Below are 24,549 nucleotides of genomic sequence, written 5' to 3'. Positions count from 1 at the left end.
TCCTTTCAGTATTTGTGAGACGGCTTAATAACTGTAGAATTAAACTAATTACAAACACAAAGTTAGCGGCGGCAGAGCTGCCAAGCTCGGGAGACCCTGAGAGTTTGGATCCCGGCCTATCTTCTGCCTCCCAAAGCATGCAAACAAAAATAACCAGATTAAATGGAGGTAGGTTGAATAATTTATGTACACGAGCGTTATTATGTTAACTCGGTTGTCCTTGTGGATGCAGGTTGCGGTACATTTCAGAGCCAAAGTGAAATCAATCAAAACAAAATGCGGGGATGCTGCTTTGGCACTAACGCCAAGTGTGCAGTGCAGCCGATTATTTTCTTTCTCCAGGAGAAAGTGAAAGAGCTTCTGTTGCCATGGCTGCTGCTGCCATCAAACACTTCAGACTCCTGCCGGTATGTGTGGATTCAAGGGCAAAGCCGTAATGAGCAGAGACATTAATGAGACTGCAAGATTTGCTCCCACTACAGCCCGGACTACTGCAGTTTACTGGCTTTCTATATACCTTTTCAAGCGTAAGTCAAGAAAAAATACAGATCAGACAAAGAGTCAATCAGAGCATTACTGGAAAGCAGGGAGAGGATGAGCAGTCATGACGTTTCATAACACCCGTTGTGTTAAGAGATCAGGTCAGGTTAGGTCTTCCAACAGGTTAAAAAAAACTAAGATTCACCCTTAGGTTGACTTTTAGCTTTTTATGGATAAAGTACTGCATTGTGCGCATTCAGGAGGCAAACCATAAAAAAGGGACGTTTCTAGCAGCAGCCCATGAATTATATCCATTACCATGGGTTTGATAGTGTGGAATGAACAACAGAAGAATGATAATAACTGTAATATTGTCACAGCCATTGTGTGTTCTCCCCCGACTCCCACTTTGTTTGTGAAAGGCGACGGTATAAGGGTGACTGGCCTTTGATTCTGGGAATCAGTAAATCAGTCTGCAGGCTACAATGAGACATCTCATTTGAGGTATTTGTGTATTTTGGGTTTATTGGTCCCAAAATGCCCCCCATCCATCTCTGACCAACACTTTTTTTTTTACTAGGGAATACACTGTTGAGAAGTTTATAGAAGAGCACTTAAGTTCACAGACGGGTTTACTGCTGGCTCCGTGCGCTCGGTGTGAAATAACAAACATTTCTCTTTAAACTGTTTTACTGCTCAATAGAAAGTGTGGGGTTACTGAAACCCGCATAGCAGCGAAGACACACAGATTCATATCTATATTTCATTACATGGTGTCTCTACATTCTTAGTTAATTTGATCATTATCAAACCAACGCATTTAAAGAAAATTAGGTACAAAAATGATATGACCCACACATGATTAGTATGTCAAAACATTTAGTCATAAATATTTAGAGCTTCTATTTGCAGTCAAAAAATATTTCTAATGTGATCACTGGTGGTTATTGGGGACCATTGAACAAATGCTGAATGCCAGAATAAAATGTTTTAGAATAACATTTATAAGGGATTAACATTTTAACATAGCCTAGCAAAGAGTCCGGTGTTATCTTCATCGACACAGGCTTTTCTGGAGGGATTATATGCCTTTACACATGGGGGACTTTTTTTTCTTTAAACCTAGAATATTAGTGGGGAAAGGGCGACAAATCATTTTCAGTTTTTTTAAATTTTTTTAGCTTTTACACTGCCAAAAAAGGCATCAACCAATCACGTCATTCGGAATAGACATATTAAACAGGAGGGATAAAACAAACAAGGAGGCTATTTTGTCCCAAATATGACAGCACTCAGACAGACAGCAGATCTACTCCTTCTGTTGCTATTTTTCACAATAAAAAGACCTAGAGATATAACATTGTAATGACGTTTATTGGTCACACCCCTGGTGAGAAAAGGCCTTGAGAAATGGAAAAATCATCACGGAAGGAATGCCACAGAAATGATGGGAAGCTTGGAGAAGATCCAGTTTGTTTAGTCAATGTACACACAACAACTCCTCAACAAGTGTCTTCAATCAACACATCGACATATTCAAAGTGAATTACTACTATAGCCAAAGCTGCAGCAGATCCATGTTGAAAATGACAAATACATCGACACTAGTGATGATTTGGTCAAACATACCCAGTTTCTGCTAATTTGCCAATGATGACTGAATATTTAACTGAAAATAAACTGAAGTTTGATTATCAGATTACAGTTTAAAGCCATTATGTAGACGCTGACCTCCTTTGGTTTCCCAAGTGGTAAAAAAGAAAAGAGCTGATTTAACCCCGCTTTTTCTCATTTTAACACAAACAAAAATAATGTTAAGTTATATTTATGCTTTGACAGATTCAGTACAGGAAGTGTGCTCCACAGTTAAAACCACCTACTAAACCTCTCATGAAAATCGGTTTGCGATTATCATGAGACTTCTTTGCAACACGACACAAGTCACAGGTCAAAAGTGTGTTTCGTTTTTCAAAGACAAAAACGTCACATTGTTTTACTGCAGGTCTAACATTTCTTTACTGTTTCTTGAGGGGTATTAGTGTGATTTAGTCTAATCCAAATAATCACTGAAGGCAAAGCAGCGCTCCAAGAAAAGCACTTAGGTGGTGCCAGCGCAAATCATGCTATTTATCATTCCTTGGTAAACATGTCTCTGCATTACATGCATTTCTAACCAACACCCTTATTTTCTGGATGCTTCACACCTTATTCCATTTCAATAAGACATTTAGAATATAAGCACGTACTTTGGTTTTATGAGCATGGTTCAGCAAAAGAAAAGAAAAGAAAACTAATTTGTTTGAAAGATAATGGCATCATTTGAGGTGTGGGATCCTGGCGAAGAATCAACCCAGGAGCCAATTAGCAATCACACTAAATCAAATAGTGTAGCAAGAGATCATGGAGAAAACATCCTGATATTCTCAAGACAGTGCTGGGTGTTTAAACAAACTGTACGACACGTTGTGCTGCGTGTTCCACTTCTTGGAAACTGTGCATGCCGCACTTTTTAACTGTCCGTTGATGACAAAGAGCGGAAAACTGAGAAAGCAGAGAGAGAAAGCACAGATCCCTCCTCTGCGTATCCCGCTTCACCTCCTTTACGCACAGCCATTCATGCTGCTTTGTTTCAAGCTGCTTGGCTGACTGCAGGTCTGGCCTGCTGATTACAGTGATAGACACGGAGGAATCTGGCGCTGGCTGCCAGAAACCACAGAAGAAAAAGGAGAGGACCCTCAGTCTGTGCCGGTAAGGAGAGGTAAACACAACTAGTCCCTCCTTGGTATGCAGGGCTTATGTTGGCCCGGAGAAGAGCTGCGACTCAGAGGAGGTGCCAGTCTGTGGTATGCTCAGTAGAAAACACAATTATTTTTAATGAACGCAAAAAAAACACCCAAGAAAACAAATAGCAGCGATTAACCGTGCAGTCTGAGCAGCCTATGAGCATTTCTGTTATGCAATCAAACCCATACTAGCACGGACAAGCAGCAGAGTTTAGCCTTTTAAATTAAGTCATGTATTCATTGTACATGAACTGTAAAAAGGTGAATTTCCTAATTGTCCTAATCTGCCTTCCACTGTATTTTGAAAACTATGCACTGTTGCACTGATGCACTACAAACTTTGCAGGATAGACATGTTTGTGGATGACTAAGTCATTATAGGTACCATTTAAGAGTGCTTCATGTCTCCAAATTGCCTTTCGCAGCTTTTAGCTCCACTGTTACAGTTTTTCTCTTGTTCTCTTAGTCCACCATACATCCGTACTTAACCAGCTACAATTAAACATCTTGTTTTTTTCACATTCCCATTAATCCGGTAATTTTCACTAAGAACTGAGCTTTCTAAAAATAACCTTAAACTTCTGCCTCGCTTTTTTATGGCGCGTTTCCACTGCAGCGCGGAGCTTGCTTTAAGCGTGCAGAGCCGTGCGGCGCCAGTTTTTGGTTGCGCTTCCACTTGGCCTAGTTTTGACCCGGGGCTACTTTTCCACCTTTTCTGGCCCGAATAAATCGTGGTTCTATCAAGGCCAACAAACAGGGCTGAGTCGGGCTGAGTTTGCTAAACTAGAGAGAGAATCGCTGTCAAGGGGGCTACAACTACGACAAGATGAAAATATTTGACCGTGGTTTAATTGTAATACACGTTTCAAAATGATGCCGAAGAAACAACATACTGATAGGCCTACCGGTTAGTAAAAACCATGAATTAATGCTTTGATAAGTCTGCAGACAGACGGCAGGCGAAAAACCTTTTAAAATGCCTGATCTTCTTATTATAGACACATGCATTTCCAAACATTTGGTCTACCTACGCTGTATAATGTATTATCTCTTCGATTTACACACGGCATCTAATGCACGTCTGTCCGTCCTGGGAGAGGGATCCCTCCTCTGTTGCTCTCCCTGAGGTTTTCTCCCATTTTCCCCTTTAAACTGTGGGTTTTTCTCTGGAGGTTTTTCATTGTATGATGTGAGATCGGCGAGAGAACCTATATATCACACTATAGGAAAGGGGAAACCCCAGAAGAGCATATTACAAACCATTTGAGTCAGTGGTCACTAACCAGTCGATCGTGATCGACCGTGTGGTGCGGGTAGATCGCGCACCGTTAAAAAAAGTAACAAAAGAAAGAAAAGTAAAAAACATAATAATAATGGGGGTTGACAAGTCTGCAGAAAAGACGGCAGGTGAAAAACCTTCTGAATCTCTCTGAATGGAGATCTGATCGATCAGGATAAGCTAACGTTGTAGCTGCTCCGTCCACACTCACAACAACATGTTACAGCGACAGTATTCGCCATGACACAGACAGTCTGTGGTTTGTTCATGTTTAACTTTTCTCCAGTTTCTGAACAGATATGAGGAGCTGTGAGCTCTGTGTGCTAACAGCTAACGGATGCTGTTTTGGTTTTCTGGTTCAACGTCAGTGACGGCAGGCTGAGATCCTCACCACTGATTAGCTACTGCGCGAACGCACCAAATGATTTGATGTCATTCAGATGCAATTAGCCTACATAAAAGGCCTCAGATTGGAAGCACTGTCTGGGCTATCTTTTTCACTCAATACTGAAATAGTAGATCTCGCCTTTCACCAAGGCCTGCTTTTAGTGTTTGTACACAGCATTCAAAGGTTAATGATAATGATGAAACCAGGAGTTTGACTGGGTAAAATGCACAGTAAAGGCGATCACACAACACGGAGAATTAGAATCAGCAGTCTGTCAAACTGCTTATCACAAGTTAGCGCTGATGCACAGTGTTGTTTAACATCCACAAGAGAACGACGAAGAGTGAATCTGTTGTTTCAAAGGAGATAAAGATTTTTTTTTAAAAACATGTAAAAAAAACGACCAACAAATCATGTACTAAATTCAACGTGACCCAAAATTGTGCAATATAAGTATCTTTAGTCTGCCATTCATATTCCGTGAGTGGCTGAAACAATACTTAATAAGAGAGGCCTTTCATTAACCAGGTACAAAACACTGGCCCTGTGAAAAAAAAGATACAGATACACTTTAGATCCCAGATGTTTGTTTTCCAATTGACCTTGGAAACCTTTATTGAGATCTTAAAACATTAAGATGGCCATTACAGAGGTGTAAATGACAGCTAGATATTCAGAATGTTGGTTATTATTTAAAAAAGGAGAAATACAATAGAATGAAGTGCAAGTTGTTAAATAAACAGCATTACTCAATAGATGATATCTAAACTACTTCACCTAAGACTTCTTTGATAGAAAACCACTCATCTGAGTAACCGCCAAAGCTTTGTACAGTTTGATGATTTATTATTCACTGAGGTTGAATTACCTCCTAATGTTCTGTGTTTGATTTACTCCACTGATTTACTGGAGAGAAATACAGCTGTGCTGCAGATACTAATACTGACATGTATCTGAAGTTGGTCGACTGCATTGAGAACTGCATTACGCAACGTGTGTAGCCTGAAGATTAATGATAGGAAGACAGAAGAACATTATCAACTTTTTTTTCTCTTGGTTAAAATAACTTTCATTAAATGACATGCGAGTAGACCGGCTGACTGTATCAATGTTCTTTTTCTTTTTCTGGATTCAGCGGTAGGGCTGGAGGTTGAACGTTTTATAGTGAAAATAAAAGAAACACTGAACTGAGCCAAAAAATGTCCCCAATGAAACTAAAGTTTTCTTATTACAATACAGTTCAGTTGTTTTTATATGGTCAAAAACACTAAAGAAGAGTGGGAGGCACTAACCACTACTGTTAGAGTACACAAATGTATCCATGACAAGGAATGCATAACTTATATCATATTTAGAACAGAACAAAAACTTAAGACTATTTTTATTTAATTTCTATAAATATTAATGCATTTAGCATGTCTGTTTTGTTCAAAAATGATTTTGTATCAGTACAAAAACTCATACTAGAACTACCAAAATCAATACACAGCACTATGGTGTGTGGTTTTCTATTGATGAATGGAAAGCAAAAAGCAACAACATTCTGAGAGCTACTGCTAAGTCGTAGAAAGTGCCATTAGATGCACACAGAACGGTCTCTTGAGCTTTAGATAAACATAATGATAAACACCTTCCACCCTCAGTGGTATATGTTGGCGCAGGGGGGCAAAAGCTACACAAATGTCACACTTTAAGGTAAGTTACAGCCAGTACGTTGGCTGTGTTATATTTTTCAGTGCTCCTGGCCCCCCTCCCAACATTGGCTTTGCAGATATTGCAAACAGCCGTAGAACTTGTTGGCGTAGAAAGCGTGAAATACCTCCAAACAGCTGACATGTTTGTTGTAAGCTCCCTCAGCTCAGGGCTTTGCACGAGGATAAGGAGTAGCCAGCCAGGGAAATCCGTGGGATAGAACATTTGGCTCTAAAAGCCCAATTTTGGGTGAGTCTGTTATGATGTAGAAAAACATATAAGCTTTGTTTTCTAGGTTGCATAACTGCAGGACGGTCCATTACATCATATTGTATTTTTTAAACATAGTATTTTGCATTAGTTTGCATAATTGGTTTCTTATGAGTCTAGTGCAAGCATTGATTTGAAGCAGACGCTAGTGGACGCATACCTAAAAATAATATTAACTTCTCACTCAAGCTCTTTCCTTCCTTATTGGCATCACTAAACTCTGAAAGGCTGCATCATTACCCCTATGCAGAGGTGAAAGAAGTACACAGATTATTTACTTGAGGAAAAGTAGCAATACTAGTGTAAGTTAACTCTAGTTCAAACCCTTCATTCAAAATTGTTCTTAAGAAAAAGTACCAAATGATTACCATCAACATGCAGAATGGCCCATTTATGCACCATATCTTTTAAATGATGTTTTCATAATTATTTATGCACTAATGTGTTCATCAGTTCAATGTTGCAGATGTTAAAGTGGTGTTGTTTGAACTAGTTGATATACTAATAGCAGTAGCTATAATAATATATGAGAATATAGTTGTTTTAAGTTCGATCTAAATCTGCAAAGTAGCAAGTAACTAAATCTGAAAAATAAATGTAGTGAAGTAAAAAGTGGCGAAATATGAAAATAAGTAAAGTACAATAACCTACATTTTTACTGAGGTACAGAGCTTGAGTAAGTCATTCCACCAGTGCCCCTATGTGAACAAGTATGTAAACCTTTAGATGGGTACACATTTACAGTATAACCCTGCCTTAACCCTCCTAATGTCTTCGTCCCCCCCCCCCCCCCCCTTACTTTGGTGTTCGCGGTCAAATTTGACCGGTCCTTTTTTAACTGCTATTACATTAAACACAAAAACCATTAAAGGTGGGGTAGGTAATTTTGGAGAAACCAGCTCGAGTGCGCTAGAATTTGAAAATACACAGCCGAAAAAAATCTGCCACTTCCTTCAGGCTTCCTTACAGAGCCCCTCCTCCACCACACACGAACATGCACATGACCAATGAGGGCACGAGATAAGTTTGTGCACAGATGGAAGGAAGACAGGCAGGTAGGTCATCCAGTTATTTTAGCCGGGCCGGCTAAAAGGATTGGTCGTGCTTCTTACAGTACTACGGCTTCCACAGATGACATTTTTTAATGGATTTGTTGTCAAAGCACTGAAGATATTCATTGCTATCGGGATGTTAAGAGCATTCCATGGAATATAACAAAAAGTGTATCTCGAGCCGGTTTCTCAAACTTACATAGGCCTACCCCACCTTTAATAATCACCACATTACATTTAACACCCTTTCAAACTGTAAATATTGTATCAGACTACTGGTAGACTTGAAAAACTGCAGTAAATATACAAAGAATAGACACTGAACATGTATTGCGTGTGCCAGGTGTGATCCATGTGGGGGGATGGGCACATAAGAGCGGGAAATGTATCAAATGGTTCTGTGTGTGTGTGTGTGTGTGTGTGTGTGTGTGTGTGTGTGTGTGTGTGTGTGTGTGTGTGTGTGTGTGTGTGTGTGTGTGTGTGTGTGTGTGTGTGTGTGTGTGTGTGTGTTTTATCTGATCCGGATGGTTACTAATTCCTTTTCTTTATGACCGGGAACACCGTGGGTGTTACTAAGTTGACTAAATCATCCGAAATTCAATGGAAGTGGTGGTCAGCATTTTTACATGTTCAAATATCTACTGTGAAGGATCTCATAAAGCCTTAATGCAATCAAATGTAAAACAAAAAAGTTATAATTGATGAAAGTAGTAAATCGGTCAGATTTGACCCGAAGACAACAGGGTTAATGGGAAGAATTGACAATACAAATATCTCTCATGTAATAGGTGAATTTATGAGAAATGTGCCTTATGTAAACTAACGTACTTGTACTATGACACTTGTGGTTAAGAAGAAAAAAACGTCAGCCATTAATGGCCATTAGCCATCACAGGAAATAACTTTCATTCTCTGATGGAGGAGAGAAGAAAATAAATTCAAGCACTGAAATTGGTTCCCTCCAATTTTCCTTCTCTATAAAATGGGCTCACGTTGAGCTTTCATGTGAATCTTCATGCATAATGGAGCAGAGGGCCTACCACCAAAATAGAGCTCATTTGCACAGAGTGTGTGGAAGAAAAAGGAGAAGAAAACACATAAAAGCCCATTCAGGGTCAAAGATTCCCTTGAGTACACCAATATCTCTAATAGTAATCTATTCAAAATCACTTTGAAAAACCACGTTGAAAAATAGACTTCCAAGCGGGGCCATTACTTTGTTACCTCTGGCAGACAGAGAGGCACCTGGGAAATCTGAGCTGACGTTTAGGGGGGGCAGCAGTCCAGCAGAAAAACGATATCACTTTCTTAAGCTAATTAGCCCTGTATATTACCAATCAAAAGAACCTCACTCTGAAACACAACGGCTAGCCAAGAAATATATTTGTCTTCCATTTGTGGAAGACTGGCAGTGGAAAAACTCCAGGGTTGAATATTATTCACCCAAGACATTCCAGGGGATAAAATGTTGCATTCAAGCGGGATTCAAGCTTCTGATTCCTGTCACTGCTACCACTGTTATTCCCAAACAGACGGATGAGAGCTTTGTTGAAACTTGATCTCATTATTTCAGATCGAATCAGTTAGTTCAAAACTGGATTCAAGCTATGACAAAGGCACTGGAGTCTGATAGATAAGGACTGATGACAGTGACATTTGATTATTATTCATTACATTATTCTGAAATTAAAGTTTTACATATTTTGAAGTAATACGAAAAAAAGGAGCCAACTCTGATAATAATTGATTGTTCAAATGTATTTCATCAGATTTTAACTTGAGTTGATATATGTCGATACATGCTGAAAGAGTCACAGCAGTCTTATGATGATGATGATAAGACTAATGATATTAAGGCCCTGACACACCAGGCCGATTTCGGCCGTTTTCGTTAGTCGGAAGACGAAGCGTGTCCTGTCGCCCAAACTCAATTTGGTGTGTCCCGCACCGTCGGCCGTGACACGCCTTATTTGGACTGCCTGACCCGATGCATGGCCGATTCAACATGTTGAATCGGCCATGCATCGGGTCAGGCAGTCGGACCAAGCAATCACTCTGATTGGCTGTTCAGCTAGCGAATCAGTGCATGAGAAGCGAAGCGGAAGTGAGGGACGTAAACAAGCGATTTAAGAAGGCACATACAGACTGCTATTCATTTTTATCTCATCATGGCGATCTGGAATGACGGAAACGAAGACCTGCTCATCACCTTGATCCAGGAGAGGCCAGCTCTGTACGACATCACAAAGAAAAGGTACTCGAACCGAGTAGTGAAAACCGGACTCTGGCGAGAGATTGAAACGCAACTAGGTTTCTCGGGTAAGATTATCTTTTTCATCAATTGAGCTCTTTAGCAGATACTGTTGGCTTTTTATTGTTTGCCAGCGTACAGTGACGTTAACGTGAAATGTAATTTGTTATTTCAACCTTGTGTTTTGTTGTTATCTTGTTGCTAGCTGTTGCTAGCTGTGCAGTTTGGCACTGCATATAGATATGAATTGGATATGCTAAGTAGCCACAATGCTTACATCGTTTATTTGTGTGCTTCAGAGAAAGAGCTGAGGAACAAGTGGGATTCTCTGCAAACCCAGTAGCCTACACCCGGTACAGGAAACTTGCCCCTTCAGGTAGTTGTGGAGCACAAAGGACTGGCAGACAGCAGTGGATCCTGACCAGGCTGCAGTTTTTAGAGCCCTACACAAGAAGGAAGGAGAGTACTTCGAACCTCACCATCACGGTAACTATTTTATTTGTTGAATACAAATAAGTGTTTCTGGCTTCTTTCATTTACAAAAACATTATTTGCATTCATTTGGTGGTTACAGTGGTAAATATAACAATAACAGAATACTATATATATTATTGTATTATAATTATTGATGTGCTCATCACCTTAATGTTGCAGCTGGTAAAGGAGGAGCTAATTTAAATGACATGATACTGCTGGGTAGCTTATGAAATTCACCATGGGATCAATAACGCTTTTATCTTAACCTATAATAATACATGATAAAATATGTCTTGATTATATTTTGTAGTAAATGGACTGTACTTATATAGCGCTTTATCCAGTCTTTAAGACCCCTCAAAGCGCTTTACATACTACATGTCATTCACCCATTCACACCCATTCATACAGAGCAGTGTACCTTACTCTGGGACCTAACATTCACACACATTCACACACCGTTGGCCATGCCATCGGGAGCAACTCAGGGTTAAGTATCTTGCCCAAGGATACATCGACATGTTGACTGCACGGGCTGGGATCGAACCCACATCCTTCTGGTTGAAAGACGAACACACTCCCTCGCAGCCACAGTCGCCCTGTACTGTAGTAGTGTTCTGAATCTTCTAGAAGTATGTCTTTAGCATCTGAATAGACCCATCACAATGTGTCTCCATGTACCTCACACTTGACCACACCCCGGACTAATGGCATACACATTTTAGGGTATTGTTTTGTTATGAATGCTTAGTAAACAGTTTTAAGAAGCCATGGTATTAAATCCAACTAACTGTGAATTTATTTAAAAAATATTAAGGAACGTCCGGTGGCTATAGAAACAACCCCCAATGGCACAAGCAGTGAAACCTCGACCAGTACCACCGAGGAGTCCTTCCACTTTGATGCTGAGACCTGCACTCCCCTGGCAGAATCCACCATCTGCACCACACCGGCACCGCTCGGAGAGAGGCCAAGCACACTCAGCACTCGAAGGCCTCCGGCGAAGCGCAGGATGATGATACTAAATGAGATACTGTCTACCGCTGTTCATTGTTCAAGATTGAAATGTAAATGAACAAGCCGGTTTTCTGCCCCTCTATTCACATGTAGCCTTTCATACGTGATGGTTTCTTCATTCTCAAACTATTGTGGAGCAGAACTATAAAGTTGCAGGATTAGTCTCAAGTACCTCAATATAATTATAGTATGTCTGCACTTTAAGTGCTCATTTCATCATTCATTCATGTATTTTATATTCTACTAAAACTGAATCAAACCATAAACAAGGTGGCCTGTTTGGATTACTATATACAGGACTGTCTCAGAAAATTAGAATATTGTGATAAAGTTCTTTATTTTCTGTAATGCAATTAAAAAAACAAAAATGTCATACATTCTGGATTCATTACAAATCAACTGAAATATTGCAAGCCTTTTATTATTTTAATATTGCTGATTATGGCATACAGCTTAAGAAAACTCAAAAATCCTATCTCAAAAAATTAGAATAGTTCCTCAGACCAAGTAAAAAAAAAAGATTTATAACAGCAAAACACAATCAAACATTTGAAAATGTCCATTAATGCACTCAGTACTTGGTTGGGAATCCTTTTGCACGGATTACTGCATCAATGCGGCGTGGCATGGAGGCAATCAGCCTGTGGCATTGCTGAGGTGTTATGGATGCCCAGGATGCTTCAATAGCGGCCTTTAGCTCATTAGCATTGTTGGGTCTGGTGTCTTTCAGCTTCTTCTTCACAATACCCCACATATTCTCTATGGGGTTCAGGTCAGGGGAATTTGCAGGCCAATCGAGGACAGTAATGCCATGGTCAGTACACCAGTTACTGGTGGTTTTGGCACTGTGGGCAGGTGCCAGATCATGCTGGAAAATGAATTCCTCATCTCCATAGAGCTTTTCAGCAGACGGAAGCATGTAGTGCTCTAAAATCTCTTGGTACACAGCTGCATAACTCTGGGCTTGATGAAACACAGTGGACCAACACCAGCAGCTGACATGGCTCTCCAAACCATCGCTGACTGTGGGAACTTCACACTGGATTTCAAGCAACTTGGATTTTGCTCCTCTCCAGCCTTTCTCCAGACTCTGGCGCCTTGACTTCCAAATGAAATACAAAACTTGCTTTCGTCTGAAAAGAGGACTTTGGACCACTGTGCAACTGTCCAGTGCTTCTTTTCCTTAGCCCAAGTCAGACGCCTCTTCCGTTGTCTTGAGTTCAGAAGTGGCTTGACCATGGGAATACGGCTATTGTAGCCCATTTCCCGGACACGTCTGTGAACAGTGACTTTTGATACCTGGACTCCAGCTTCAGTCCACTGTCTTTGAAGCTCCCCCAAATTCTGGAAGCGACTCTTCTTCACAATGCTGTTAAGGCTGCGGTCATCTCTCTTGGTTGTGCAGCGTTTCCTGCCACATTTCCCCCTTCCAACAGACTTTTTGTGGATGTGCTTTGAAACTGCACTCTGTGAACAGCTTGCTCTTTGAGAAATTTCTTTTTGTGTCTTACCCTCCTGATGGAGGGTGTCAATGACGGTCCTCTGGACAGCAGTCAGATCAGCAGTCTTCCCCATACTTGTGATTTAGTTTACTGAACCAAGCTGAGTGTTTTTCAAGGCTCAGGAAACCCTTGCAGGTGTTTCGAGTTAATTAGACGATTCAAGTGATTCGTTGAACACCCTACTAGTATACTTTTTCATGATATTCTAATATTTAGAGATAGGATATTTGAGTTTTCTTAAGCTGTATGCCATAATCAGCAATATTAAAATAATAAAAGGCTTGCAATATTTCAGTTGATTTGTAATGAATCCAGAATGTATGACATTTTTGTTTTTTTAATTGCATTACAGAAAATAAAGAACTTTATCACAATATTCTAATTTTCTGAGACAGTCCTGTATATATATATATATATATATATATATATATATATATAATATATTATTTTATCCAACTTTATGCTTTGCTCTTGCTTCTTGTTTTACACTGATTTTATATCTTATTTCTTACTGATGTAAAGCACTTTGAACTGCAATCCCATGTATGAAAGGTGCTATACAAATAAAGTTATTATTATTCTGATGGATGTTTCTGCCCCTCTGTTCATTTTCCCATTATCCTCCTCAATCTGCCGAGAAGTATTTTAATGTTGTAGCTGTTACTATAACCAATACTAATGCTAGGGCTGCAACTGACAGTTATGAAGGCACATTTTTATTGTTTCTTATCGCTGTGTTATTAAAAGAATAAACACAAATAGCACGATAGGCAATGCAAAACTGTATTTCGTACCTTCATACACACAACATTAGAATGAGCTTTTATCAACGCCTACATGATGATAACCTGTCAACATGACAGGAAAATCCACATGACATTAATACAGAGCGGGCAGAACCCAAATCCAGCTCTAGTGCCGCACAAAACATGTTTTCGATGGACGAGTGAAAATGGAACGCACACGCTATTTGTTGTTTGTTTATATCACGAAGTCTGCTCTTCTTCTCTGTCTTCCGGTTGTTGCCTCTTTTGAATGACGAATACACACTACCATCGCCTGCTGGTAAGGAGAGTTATTGCCACTCACGCACTGAAGTCTTTGCGGTGTGTTCCCGTGCGACACATGGCCAAGACGCAGGAGAACACGGCGACGCAACAGCCGGCGTCGGCGAGTCCTCTGGTGACTGCTTGGTGTGTCAGGGCCTTTACTTTATATGAAAGGAAAATAGCATTTTCTATTTGACTTCCCATACTTGTTGTTTCCAATCTGTCTTTATTCATATCATCTAATATAGAGAAGTTATTTTATTTAAGTAAATGCTCTCATTTTGGACAGTATATTTGAAGATATATTTGAAGATAGAGAGTGTTTCCCCTTTGATTATGGCTGTATCCAACTTTATTATGTATTCTTTTTTTTTTTTGATGACTATATTGCCTTCAGATTTATTTGTATTGTACTTAATGTATGCACGCCACGTTACTGAAAAAACTAATGTAAATTAAGGCATTGAGTGATTCACCGGAGAGTTTAGGGTTATAGTCTTTCCTTCATAAAGTGTAATGTGATGGTATTTGTAAATAATAAGCAAGATTTTGACCAGTCAATGTACAACTTCCACCAGCAGAGGGCGTAAAAACATAAAAAATCTGTCAGAGCTGTCAGCTGGTTAGTTTGGCGCTGATGCATCCTTGAATTGGTCTGCTTTGTGTAAGACGGATACATATTTAATGCAAAATCAATTTGACAAAATAAAAACAAATGTATCTCTTTCTAGTCCGAAATTGTATTTTCATCATATACTTTACTAGGGTGTTTGTTAAACATTATACACCTGATTCACCTCACGTGTTGTATAAGCAGTTTTATAAAACACATGCACAATTCTACAGCTGACTATACCATAAAATTAAAACTATGAGGCCGCACATTACAAAAAAGAAGAAATCGTCAAGGATGTTTTCCCAATGTAACATGTTCAATTTCATATGTGGCATAGTCTTAATTATCACATTACATTACATTTCATTTAGCTGACGCTTTTATCCAAAGCGACTTACAATTACCAATTAGGGACATTCTCCCTGGAGTAACTAAGGACCACACTAGTGGCGTTCCTGGCGGGATTTGAACTCACAACCTTCCGATCACCATTTGTTTCTCCATCACTGACCTGATCAAATTCATCTTTAAGGCCATGACGTCATTTCACTGAACAAGCTAAAGAGAAAACCGTAAATGAACTTCAAATGTTTGAACATCTCAGTGTTTGTTTGGTGGGAGGACATTGGATAGTCTTAGAAACCTATTTCATGTTCAATTCAGCATTCTGGTGCACTTTAAGAGGAATATCAAAAGTTACATTAAAAGAGCCTTCAACATTTGTAACATTTCAGCATTAAAATGTCTAAATAAAGACTAAAATTATGTGATAAAAGTTGTCGAGCAGCGAACTTGGATTATTCAAAATAGATAAGAAATAATTTCGATATGTATGTCAAAATGTATATTCCCTTTGACAAGCTGACCTTTTATCCGGTATAAACTATTCTTTCAAATACAACTTTCCAATTGTTTCACATCGTTCTCATCATTAATTCTATATTTTAAGGATCATAGTTGCCAAATATGTCGGAATCTTAAAAGATCCACAAGCTGAGCATACTTTAGCTGCAAATAAAACAAAAGTCACAACCTACTCTACCTGCAACCTTATTTGAATCCTAAAACAATGGTTAATGTGGGAAAAACGTCTGTGTAGCAATGCAGGAGGAGTCACCAACTCAAAGGAGACACGGGGAGAGCTGGAGCTCTGATGTCAAACACTGATGGGTTCATTTGGAGCTTCGTCCGGAGAGTTCACAAAACAAGTCCAAGAGCCAGAGGTTCTGACTTAACGCTAGAGTTGCCGCGTCAATTCTGAAGAACTCTACCCCAGACCCATCTATTTAGCTAGTTCAGAGAGAATAATCAACATTGTGCATAACAAGATATAATGATAACACCTCTATCAGCTGACGCCAACAGGCAGGAACAGGGAGACAGAACACTGAGGGCACAGCAGCCAAGGTTACAGTTGCGTGTGCTCAGCCAGGATAGAATGAACTGATAAACTGGGTCAAAGCTATGGGCCATGGAAAATATTTCCCCAACAGTTAACACCATTAACTTCGATGAAGGCCAGGAGCTGTCTCTCTTTTTAAATGTCCTTTAATAGTGCTAGGATTCTCTTAAACCACAACAAATGTTTATCTGGATAGAACCACATGAATAGAGTCAAAGCAAAGACCCATCTCCATTATATCATGCCAGACAAACAGTATGGAGGGAAATAAAATACAACAGTCCACCAAAATCTTCAAAACGATCCCGGCAACATGACCTCATAGGAAACAAAGAGCATCTTCTTCCCTCAGGAAACATCTGGGCCAACACTTCAGTTCCACAACTGATCAAAAGAGGCAAAAAAACAGGGCGTGTCACCGCATGATTTGACTTTTAAGTCTGTGGTGGAGAGTAATCAGGAGGATAATAGGGGCAACAAGGAAATGACCCTGTAATTCATTGTTTCCACTGAGCACTCCTGTGAGGCAGCAAGAAGTGCAGGACCTATACTGTGTCTATCATACCTAGTATAACAAATAATCTACTAACAGATATGATGCAGTGTCATAACATAATATGATCAAAACTTTACTTTATAGAAACACTGAACTTCAATGTAAGTTGTCTTTCTCAATCTGGAGTGCTTTATCAAACCAAAACACTAAATATCTGTTCAAATGGGAGGATTTGCAGCTTTTCTCCATTTAATATGGCTGGAAATTGAATTTCTTTGGATTTTTTACAGTTAGAGACGTCACCTTGGGCCTGGGGGAAGTGATCATTCTGACATTTAAAAGACCAAACACTTACAACTCATCAGATTTATTGACAAAAACAAAATGGTGGAGGAAGTATTCAGATCTTTAAACAAAAGACAACTAAAAAAAATGCTTGAAAGATTTAACAATTACAAAATAATGAATATATTATTTGGCCAAATGTATATTGTATTTGGAAGCTTTCTCCACACATTTGGTCTAGTGGTTGATTTTCATAGTTTGGGTTTTCAAGTCTTACAGCAGCAGCTCATTGAGAACCATGGTTTTGGAAAAATACATAATATTACCTATCATTAGCAGGCTCTGAATATTTGTCATCTTGACCTCAGCTGCCTTTCTGCCTCAGGTATAGCCTTCTCCTGACTTGACTAGGCAGAGGGTTTTTTGGAACTATTTTCTGTCACAACCAGCAACAAAAATACAGAGTAGCCACTAGCCAGTTAGCTAGTTAAGAGTGGGCAGGTATAGCTAGCAGGCTAACGTTTAGGTTTAAAGTTAAACAGCTAGAAAATAAACAATTCTCATCACAAACTAATTATAAAAAGAGTATACAACCACTTACCCATATTTTTACTGTAAGCATTATTCCATGAGCATATTGTCAATTAACATAATACAGGCAACATTTGGTTCTTACCAGCAGCAGCACCTCCACCTGGTCAGGATATGTGTACCGTGAAAGGCTGCGCACACTAAGGGGCTGTCTCTAAATGTGCCTGCGCGCGAATGCAAAAAAGTAAATACTACAGTAATGTAAAACGTTTGTTTTAAATATTATGTATTTCTCTTAAATGTGAGAAAGCTTTGGAGAAGTTATAGAAAGTTATTAATTATGTTCAGTATGAAGAATGAAGGAAAATAATCCATGTATCATTTGTTCTCGAGTGTCAAATGTAGGCCTAACTGTCCATATACTCAGTTGGCGTGATTTGTTTCTGCAGTTCATATTATATAAAGGGAAATCTTTGAATGCTCTAATTGAACACTATACATATTGTTCGAACTTAATTTAACCAAAGTCATTAACTTGCTAAGAAAAATAATAATATAATATAATAATACTCAGTTATTATAATGTCCACCCCATTTATATCAATGAAGGCTCAAAACACAAACACCAGCCTGTATAACAAATACACCTCAAAAGCACCACAAACCACATCTTACTACATTTTTATTATAGTGAATTAGTTTCAGTAAGTAACTAATAAACTGGCAACTGGGTGTATAAACAGTATTCAAAATGTCAATGGCAAACACTATAGTGGTGATTAGTGTTGCTAAGGAGGACATCATGTGCTAAGGTTACCATTTACTTGTAAAGCATCATTGTGTGGTAGTGGATTTAAGATAATGGAATGCTGCAGAAAAACAATAGACAGTTAACTACATTTAAAATGAAAGTTTATTTATTTTACACATCAATATTACACAGTAATAGGCCTTAATTGTGTAGATTAAACCATATTCACCTCAACTGTAGCACTGAGGTACAGCCTGAGTATTATCTCAGATAGTGTACCTTCGATAATTTGCACCCAAAATCAGCATAGAGTATCATAAAATAATTTTTGCATAACAAATAAATCCATGAAAATGAATCACAAGAAGCCCATCGAGTGGCATTCCTCGAAAGATTTGTAACTTTCACTACATTATAACTGATGAATGAATTACAGCCAAATGAAATTGTCAGGGGCAAGATTGCAGTGTGACTTAATCATACAGTACAAAGAATCACATTATATTGCACATGTAGAGTTAAGAATCTAAAAAGATGATAAAGTTAAAATGTCCTATGCAAGAAGCTGCAACCAAAGATTCAGTTTGTCCTGTGCAGGGTTGGCAACTCTTTTCCAATAAAAGTAGCTAGCACTAGCTCAAAAAGTTGCTAAAAGTCACCACATGGAGCAATACAAACATTTGCATATACATTAAAAGTAACGGTTGTTCTTGATAAAGAGTGTTGCTGAGTATCATTGGAAATTGACAATATATTGAAATAATATAATTGGAAAAGACAATATAATAATACAATTGCATATGTTACTTGCTTTTTCACTGATGATCTGAATAAATTGCTAAAACTTGGTGCTAGTTATTTCTAGTAGTGGCCAGTCAAGGCACCAATTTTAATACCACAGGGGGGGTTTAGTTGTCCTTTTCCAATTTAAAATTCCTAAAAGCTCTAAAATTCTGGAGTGACTGGAGCTTGATTGCACAGAAAAGATAATACAGTATTGATTAATACAGTACAATGACACATAATTGATTTCCCAGCAGCCTAATGAGGGTGGCCGATCATGCCTGAGTCAAGAGCATGCTACAACAACAAAGTAGTAGCCCACGTCATGCCACATTCACCCCATACGGAAACATCACATTTGATCATACAGCATCAGAATACCTCCCAAGACTGACACAAGAAATATAAAATGGAGTCCTTGTGCATGAGCCATTGTGCCGTCAGTTGCATTCATTTCTTTGTGCAGAATTTGCTGTAGTTTCTACAGGCCTTCTGCATGTCTGTTAAGAAACCTGGAACCCCAGTCTGTTAAAGACAAACAGAAAAAGAGCATCTATCAGGGAGTATTATGAACAGATGTGCAGAGAAGACACACCCAGGTGGGGCAACAAAGAGAGGAGTTTGTTGACATCATCTTGGAACACATCTGCTAACAATAATGATGGAAAACCATAAAGCAGGCCGAGGGACGGAACTCTCAGAGGCCTGGGAGAGAACCCTTTAAACACCCTCTTTAAAGTAGATCCACGACGAATGTGTTCAACATACAGTAGTGACGTATTGCTTTAATGAAATGGTTTCTTCAAACTTACATATATCATGAGAAAGTATTCCTTTAATTACGATGCTTAAAATAAAGTTTCCCTGTCACTTTTAGGCTTTTCCATGTCATGGCTTTTATTGTTAACAATGTTGTCCTCTTACTCTGAACAACAGCAGCAGCAGCAGCAGCAGCAGCATTAAATGCTGTATATTTTTATGATGAGATATTTTTTCTTTGGTTGGAACAAATGTGAAATTCCACACATAGAAGCAAACAATCACCCTAAGGTCAGTTAAACGCTAGAAAAGAAAATACTTACATCTGGCTAGATCATAGAAACTCTTATTTTGGTGGAAAAGAGGTATTAGACATCAACATTTATAAATATTTCACTATTTTGTGGCCTTCTGGTGTGTCGAAAATGGTCTCAAGAGTGGATTAATCTAGAAATGGCTTAAATCAAAAATATATTTCAATTTTTTTCAGCTAGGTTTGTTGTCTGGCAGTGGAAACATATATGTAAATGAAAACGGATGAGTCGCAAGTTTGGCTGAATAATTAAAGAGTAAAGTTGGCCATGGAGAACAGGATGGTACAATTGTTTTTCCAGTGTTGTGGATATTATCACATGTAACATATTATAAAACAAAGTTAGAGATGTTTTATTTTTTCCAAATGTTTGTGCAGCTAACAGATCTAAGGGAGCAATACTGTATCTCCATATGCAACCATTCAAATCCGCTTCTTTGCAGAAAAATATCTCCAAACAAATGTAATGTACATAAAGTAAACTCACATCTTCTTAAAGCTCAATTGTTTATTTACTTCCAAAACTTGAAAATGTAAACAACTTACAGACCGAAATGCTCTAACCAGTCATGCTAAAATTACACTTTACTAATCCCAATGAGGAAATCATTTGCATGTACCGGTAATCCATTTGTAACCGTTCAGCGAGGCCAAAGCGCCTAAAGCTACTTATTACATACTGTACAGGTTTACAGCTTCTCCTTTTTTTATTCTTGCATTGTTTGTATTCATTTCAGGAATATTAAATAAATTAAAAGAAAAATGTGTGCACTGACCTTAGCTGCCCAGTTCACCAGCCAGGTGGGAATCATGCCACCAGGGTTGTCAAAGTAATTCATGAAAACTGAAGAAAAAAAATTATTTTTATTTTTGACAGTTAATGACTTCTACCATTAATTAATCAACTGTTTTTTTCATTGAAAGATCTGACAATATCACTTTTTTTTTTTTTATGAAAAGAAAATACATTTCACAAGAGCTTTTCCTCCCAAATGCTTAGATACTTTTTTTAAAAGTTAAAAGGGTTAGGTTTTTGTTGTTGTTTTTGCATACATTTTCCCTATTATTATTATTTAGATTTATATCGAACATGTTTTCATTGATATCACAATATGAACTTCAGACATATTGTCCAAGCTTATCTACAAATATACAATTCATAATTAACTAATCTGAAAATGCCAGACACCTTCTTGCTGCATAAATGTCTTGAACAAGTGATTTGTAAAGAAATGTCCATCAAACTAATAATATACACGTTTTAACTGTACAAAACACATATTTAAAAACACTGTTGCTGCGACATCTGTCTTTTGTTTTCAAATCCATTAAGTTGCAGATCTGACAAATTACACAATGGACACAATGACGTCAAAGACAGACAAGGAAGTTGTAGTACGATCGTCTGGCCACTACCAAAGTTTGTTTCAACGCCCTGCGCACTTCCTGGTTACTTGTTACTTGGTTACCTTTGGTTCCACAGCCTCCGTCGCTCTCCAAGGCCACGCTCTGCTTGTAGTCTTTGACCCGCAGCACACCACTCTTTTCGGCACACGGCGTCTCTGGAGCACTTCTGGCCAGGATCACCCAGATCTTCCTGCCATCCACATCCAGGTCTCTGCGCTCCCTCATGTACACATACTGAGGGTTCAGCTGTTAGGGAAGACTTTTTGGGGAAATATGCTCTCCATTACAGTATGATTTCAACTGTATAAACTATACTTTATGCTTAAAAGGTTAAAACTTTAGTGTTCACATTGTTTGTTTGTTTGTTTAGACCAGAAGGATACATCTCTGTTTGACATAGGAAATGGGTATTTTACTTCCCAATAGATTGCATTTTGTCCACCGAAGTCCTTCTCAAAGAGCTCTGAATACAAAAACAAGAAGATCAATTAATCAAAATGGCTGTTAAAGATGAATTAAATATGTGTGTCCTGTTTCAATCTCTGAGGTTACTCTGTAATGTGTTGTTTTTCATCTCTTTTGGTAAGCAAAGGAATTGGTAAGGACATTTTGATGTTTTTCTTTGGGTTAGGGATAATCTGCCCATGACCAAGTTATGGAAATAGAAATGAACAATAAACAATTAAAAGCATGCAGTAGGATACATGTGATCAGTTCAGTACATTTGTACACCTACTAGATTATAAATACAATGGGGAGAACCCCATGTTGAGACTTCAAATGATCCAAGCCATCACACGTTATACAGTAGTTCTTGACTATTTCATGTAGGAATTACAAGTTACAAGAACATTTTACTGCAGAAATTAACATTACAAAAATACATATTACCTCCTGCACAATATTGTTTGCAAACATGTAAATATGAGCCACAGTTTCCCCTTTATAGTCATTTTGTGCATTGTTGAAACATGGTTATTTGGGCATAGTTGTGTGCAACGGACTGCTGGTCGACTTTATTATAGGAGGGGGAGACACCATAGCAAATACAAGAAGACTCTGCTACAACCATAGACAACAAAATACCCCAAAATGCCACTTTAGAAGAATAACCTACTTTAACTTCTTATAATATCACGTTGGACAAAAATGTCTTACTGTTTCTAACAGACTAGGGAGATACAAAAGGACAACAACATGTTACCTGCAGGTTACTGTAGAGTTGCATGGAGACAAGGATAACAGATTAAGCATGTTATTTCACTGTATAAACCATATACAGAACACTTGCTCTAAGAAGACAGATGGTTAAAGACTGACAACAGAAGCTAACGTGTGTTACAGGCTAACAATAATGTGTGAATGTCAGTAATGTGCTGAGGAATAAAACCAATTATTATGAGGGAAAGTTGATTTGGATGGAAAGGAGAATGACAGTGAGAACCTCACTTTATTTTTATTTTTTTATTACCTTTCACATATGTATCCCAATTTTTCCGATACGTCAAGTCCATGTAGACCTCTGCACACAGCTCTGCATTGCAGTTGTTGAGCACACCAAATACTTTGTACTCATAAAGTCCAGTTTCCTGAAAACAGCACATGAAATGTCTCTCTTCCAAATGTTTGCTACACGCCACAACCACAGTATGTGACTAATCCCATAACCAAACAACTCTCATTAGAGCGGTGTGCATTACACCCTTTCACCCAAAGTGTGTTGGATTGATCCAAAAGCATGGAAACCATTCTGAAGACACACCTTTCACAAGGAAAATTGTACTAAACCCGACAAACTGCATTTCTAGGCACATATTTTGTGCCTGGAAGTGTGTCAACATGAAGGGAAAGTCAAGCCAAACACCATTCACAGAAATCCAAATAATTGCAAAAGATTATCTGGATTATCTCCAATGAAACTACAAAAACATATCAAGTTTACATGACTTTTGTTTTTCAGAATGAAATGTATGTGTAGGCCCTATTGGAGTCAAGGAGGTATAGTTCAAACACAGTGAGTGAATGACGATAACTTGGGTAGCTGCAGTTTAACATTTCAATTTGACTTGATCTTTTAAAAAGCTATTGCCTTGATGGGCCAGATGCATGCCGAATTTACGGGTGGATCTTTACAATTTACATAATGCATTAAATCAGGTTTGACAATGTGTGTATACGTGTCCAAACTAAAGAAGAGGCAACTTTAAATTGCCACATTTGTAAATGGAGTTTGGTTAGACTGGTCCAACAGCTCTCAATTCCATTTCCGGATAGTTCTCATGTTAGCCGCTAGGAAATCACTGCAGCTGTTTTTTTTTTTTACCAATGTTGTCATCAAATGTATCACTCTAAAGATAACAATCTTATCAATTTTGGATAGACAGGAAGTCGGTGATGATACCGATAATACACAAGGAAAGCCGATACGGAGTCATTCATTTAGTCACGAGCAGCCCTCTTCCTGTTGTAAAAGCAGCAGTTGTATTTTAAATTCTTATAAATACCTTATCGTGGAGCCGGTAGATTTTGACTCCCATGGTCTCGGTGAAGAGTTCCCATCCTCCCTCCAGCTGCGGCTCATCCAACTCCTTCCACGCGCTCTGAAACTCCTCATCTTTAAACTGCAGCGACATGACGGCTCGCGCTCGTTCCTCTGACAACAGACACCTTACCTGTCTGTCACACAAGCAAGAGCACCACTTCCGGCTATGGCTTTCAAAATAAAAGAGATCGCAGTTAATAAATGCGTCAAACTGGAATAACTTGAATTACAGCAACACTTCCATTGGTAGAAATGTAATTTTGGGAATCAAGTATTTACAACTATAAACAAATATAGCATATTGATCATTTATACAAATATATGACAAAATGACGCATGCGAAAAAGACATGCCACTCAATGTATATTTAAAACAATTAAATAGTTGTTTAATTACATGGAGCTCACTTCTTCCCAATCCCAAC

The 24,549-nt window shown here is 38.5% G+C and overlaps 1 protein-coding gene across 1 annotated transcript; it reads right to left on the bottom strand.

Moving 5' to 3' along the window:
• Positions 1–18,465: 18,465 nt before the first annotated feature.
• Positions 18,466–24,279, bottom strand: pctp (phosphatidylcholine transfer protein). Its single transcript, XM_079641773.1, has 6 exons — positions 24,088–24,279; positions 23,055–23,172; positions 21,967–22,046; positions 21,646–21,817; positions 20,953–21,020; positions 18,466–19,629 (listed from the first exon to the last, which is right to left on the bottom strand). The coding sequence occupies exons 1-6, from the start codon at positions 24,214–24,216 to the stop codon at positions 19,555–19,557; spliced, it is 642 nt and encodes a 213-aa protein (XP_079497899.1). The 5' UTR covers positions 24,217–24,279; the 3' UTR covers positions 18,466–19,554.
• Between the last annotated feature and the right edge of the window lie 270 nt (positions 24,280–24,549).

The sequence above is a fragment of the Notothenia rossii genome, assembly GCF_949606895.1.
Source record: "Notothenia rossii genome assembly, chromosome: 8".
Classification (NCBI taxonomy): Eukaryota; Metazoa; Chordata; class Actinopteri; order Perciformes; family Nototheniidae; genus Notothenia; species Notothenia rossii.
The sequence above is the reverse complement of the archived record's forward strand: the minus strand, read 5'-3'. Positions and strand labels throughout refer to the sequence as shown.

Bases quoted from the DNA above. Each gene is read 5' to 3' on its own strand.
- pctp (XM_079641773.1), bottom strand. From the start codon at position 24,216: ATGTCGCTGCAGTTTAAAGATGAGGAGTTTCAGAGCGCGTGGAAGGAG. The intron at 22,047-23,054 runs GTAATAAAAAAA...TTTTGTATTCAG, and splicing joins TTGGGATACATATGTGAAAG to AGCTCTTTGAGAAGGACTTC. The intron at 21,818-21,966 runs GTATCCTTCTGG...CTGAACCCTCAG, and splicing joins TTCCTATGTCAAACAGAGAT to TATGTGTACATGAGGGAGCG.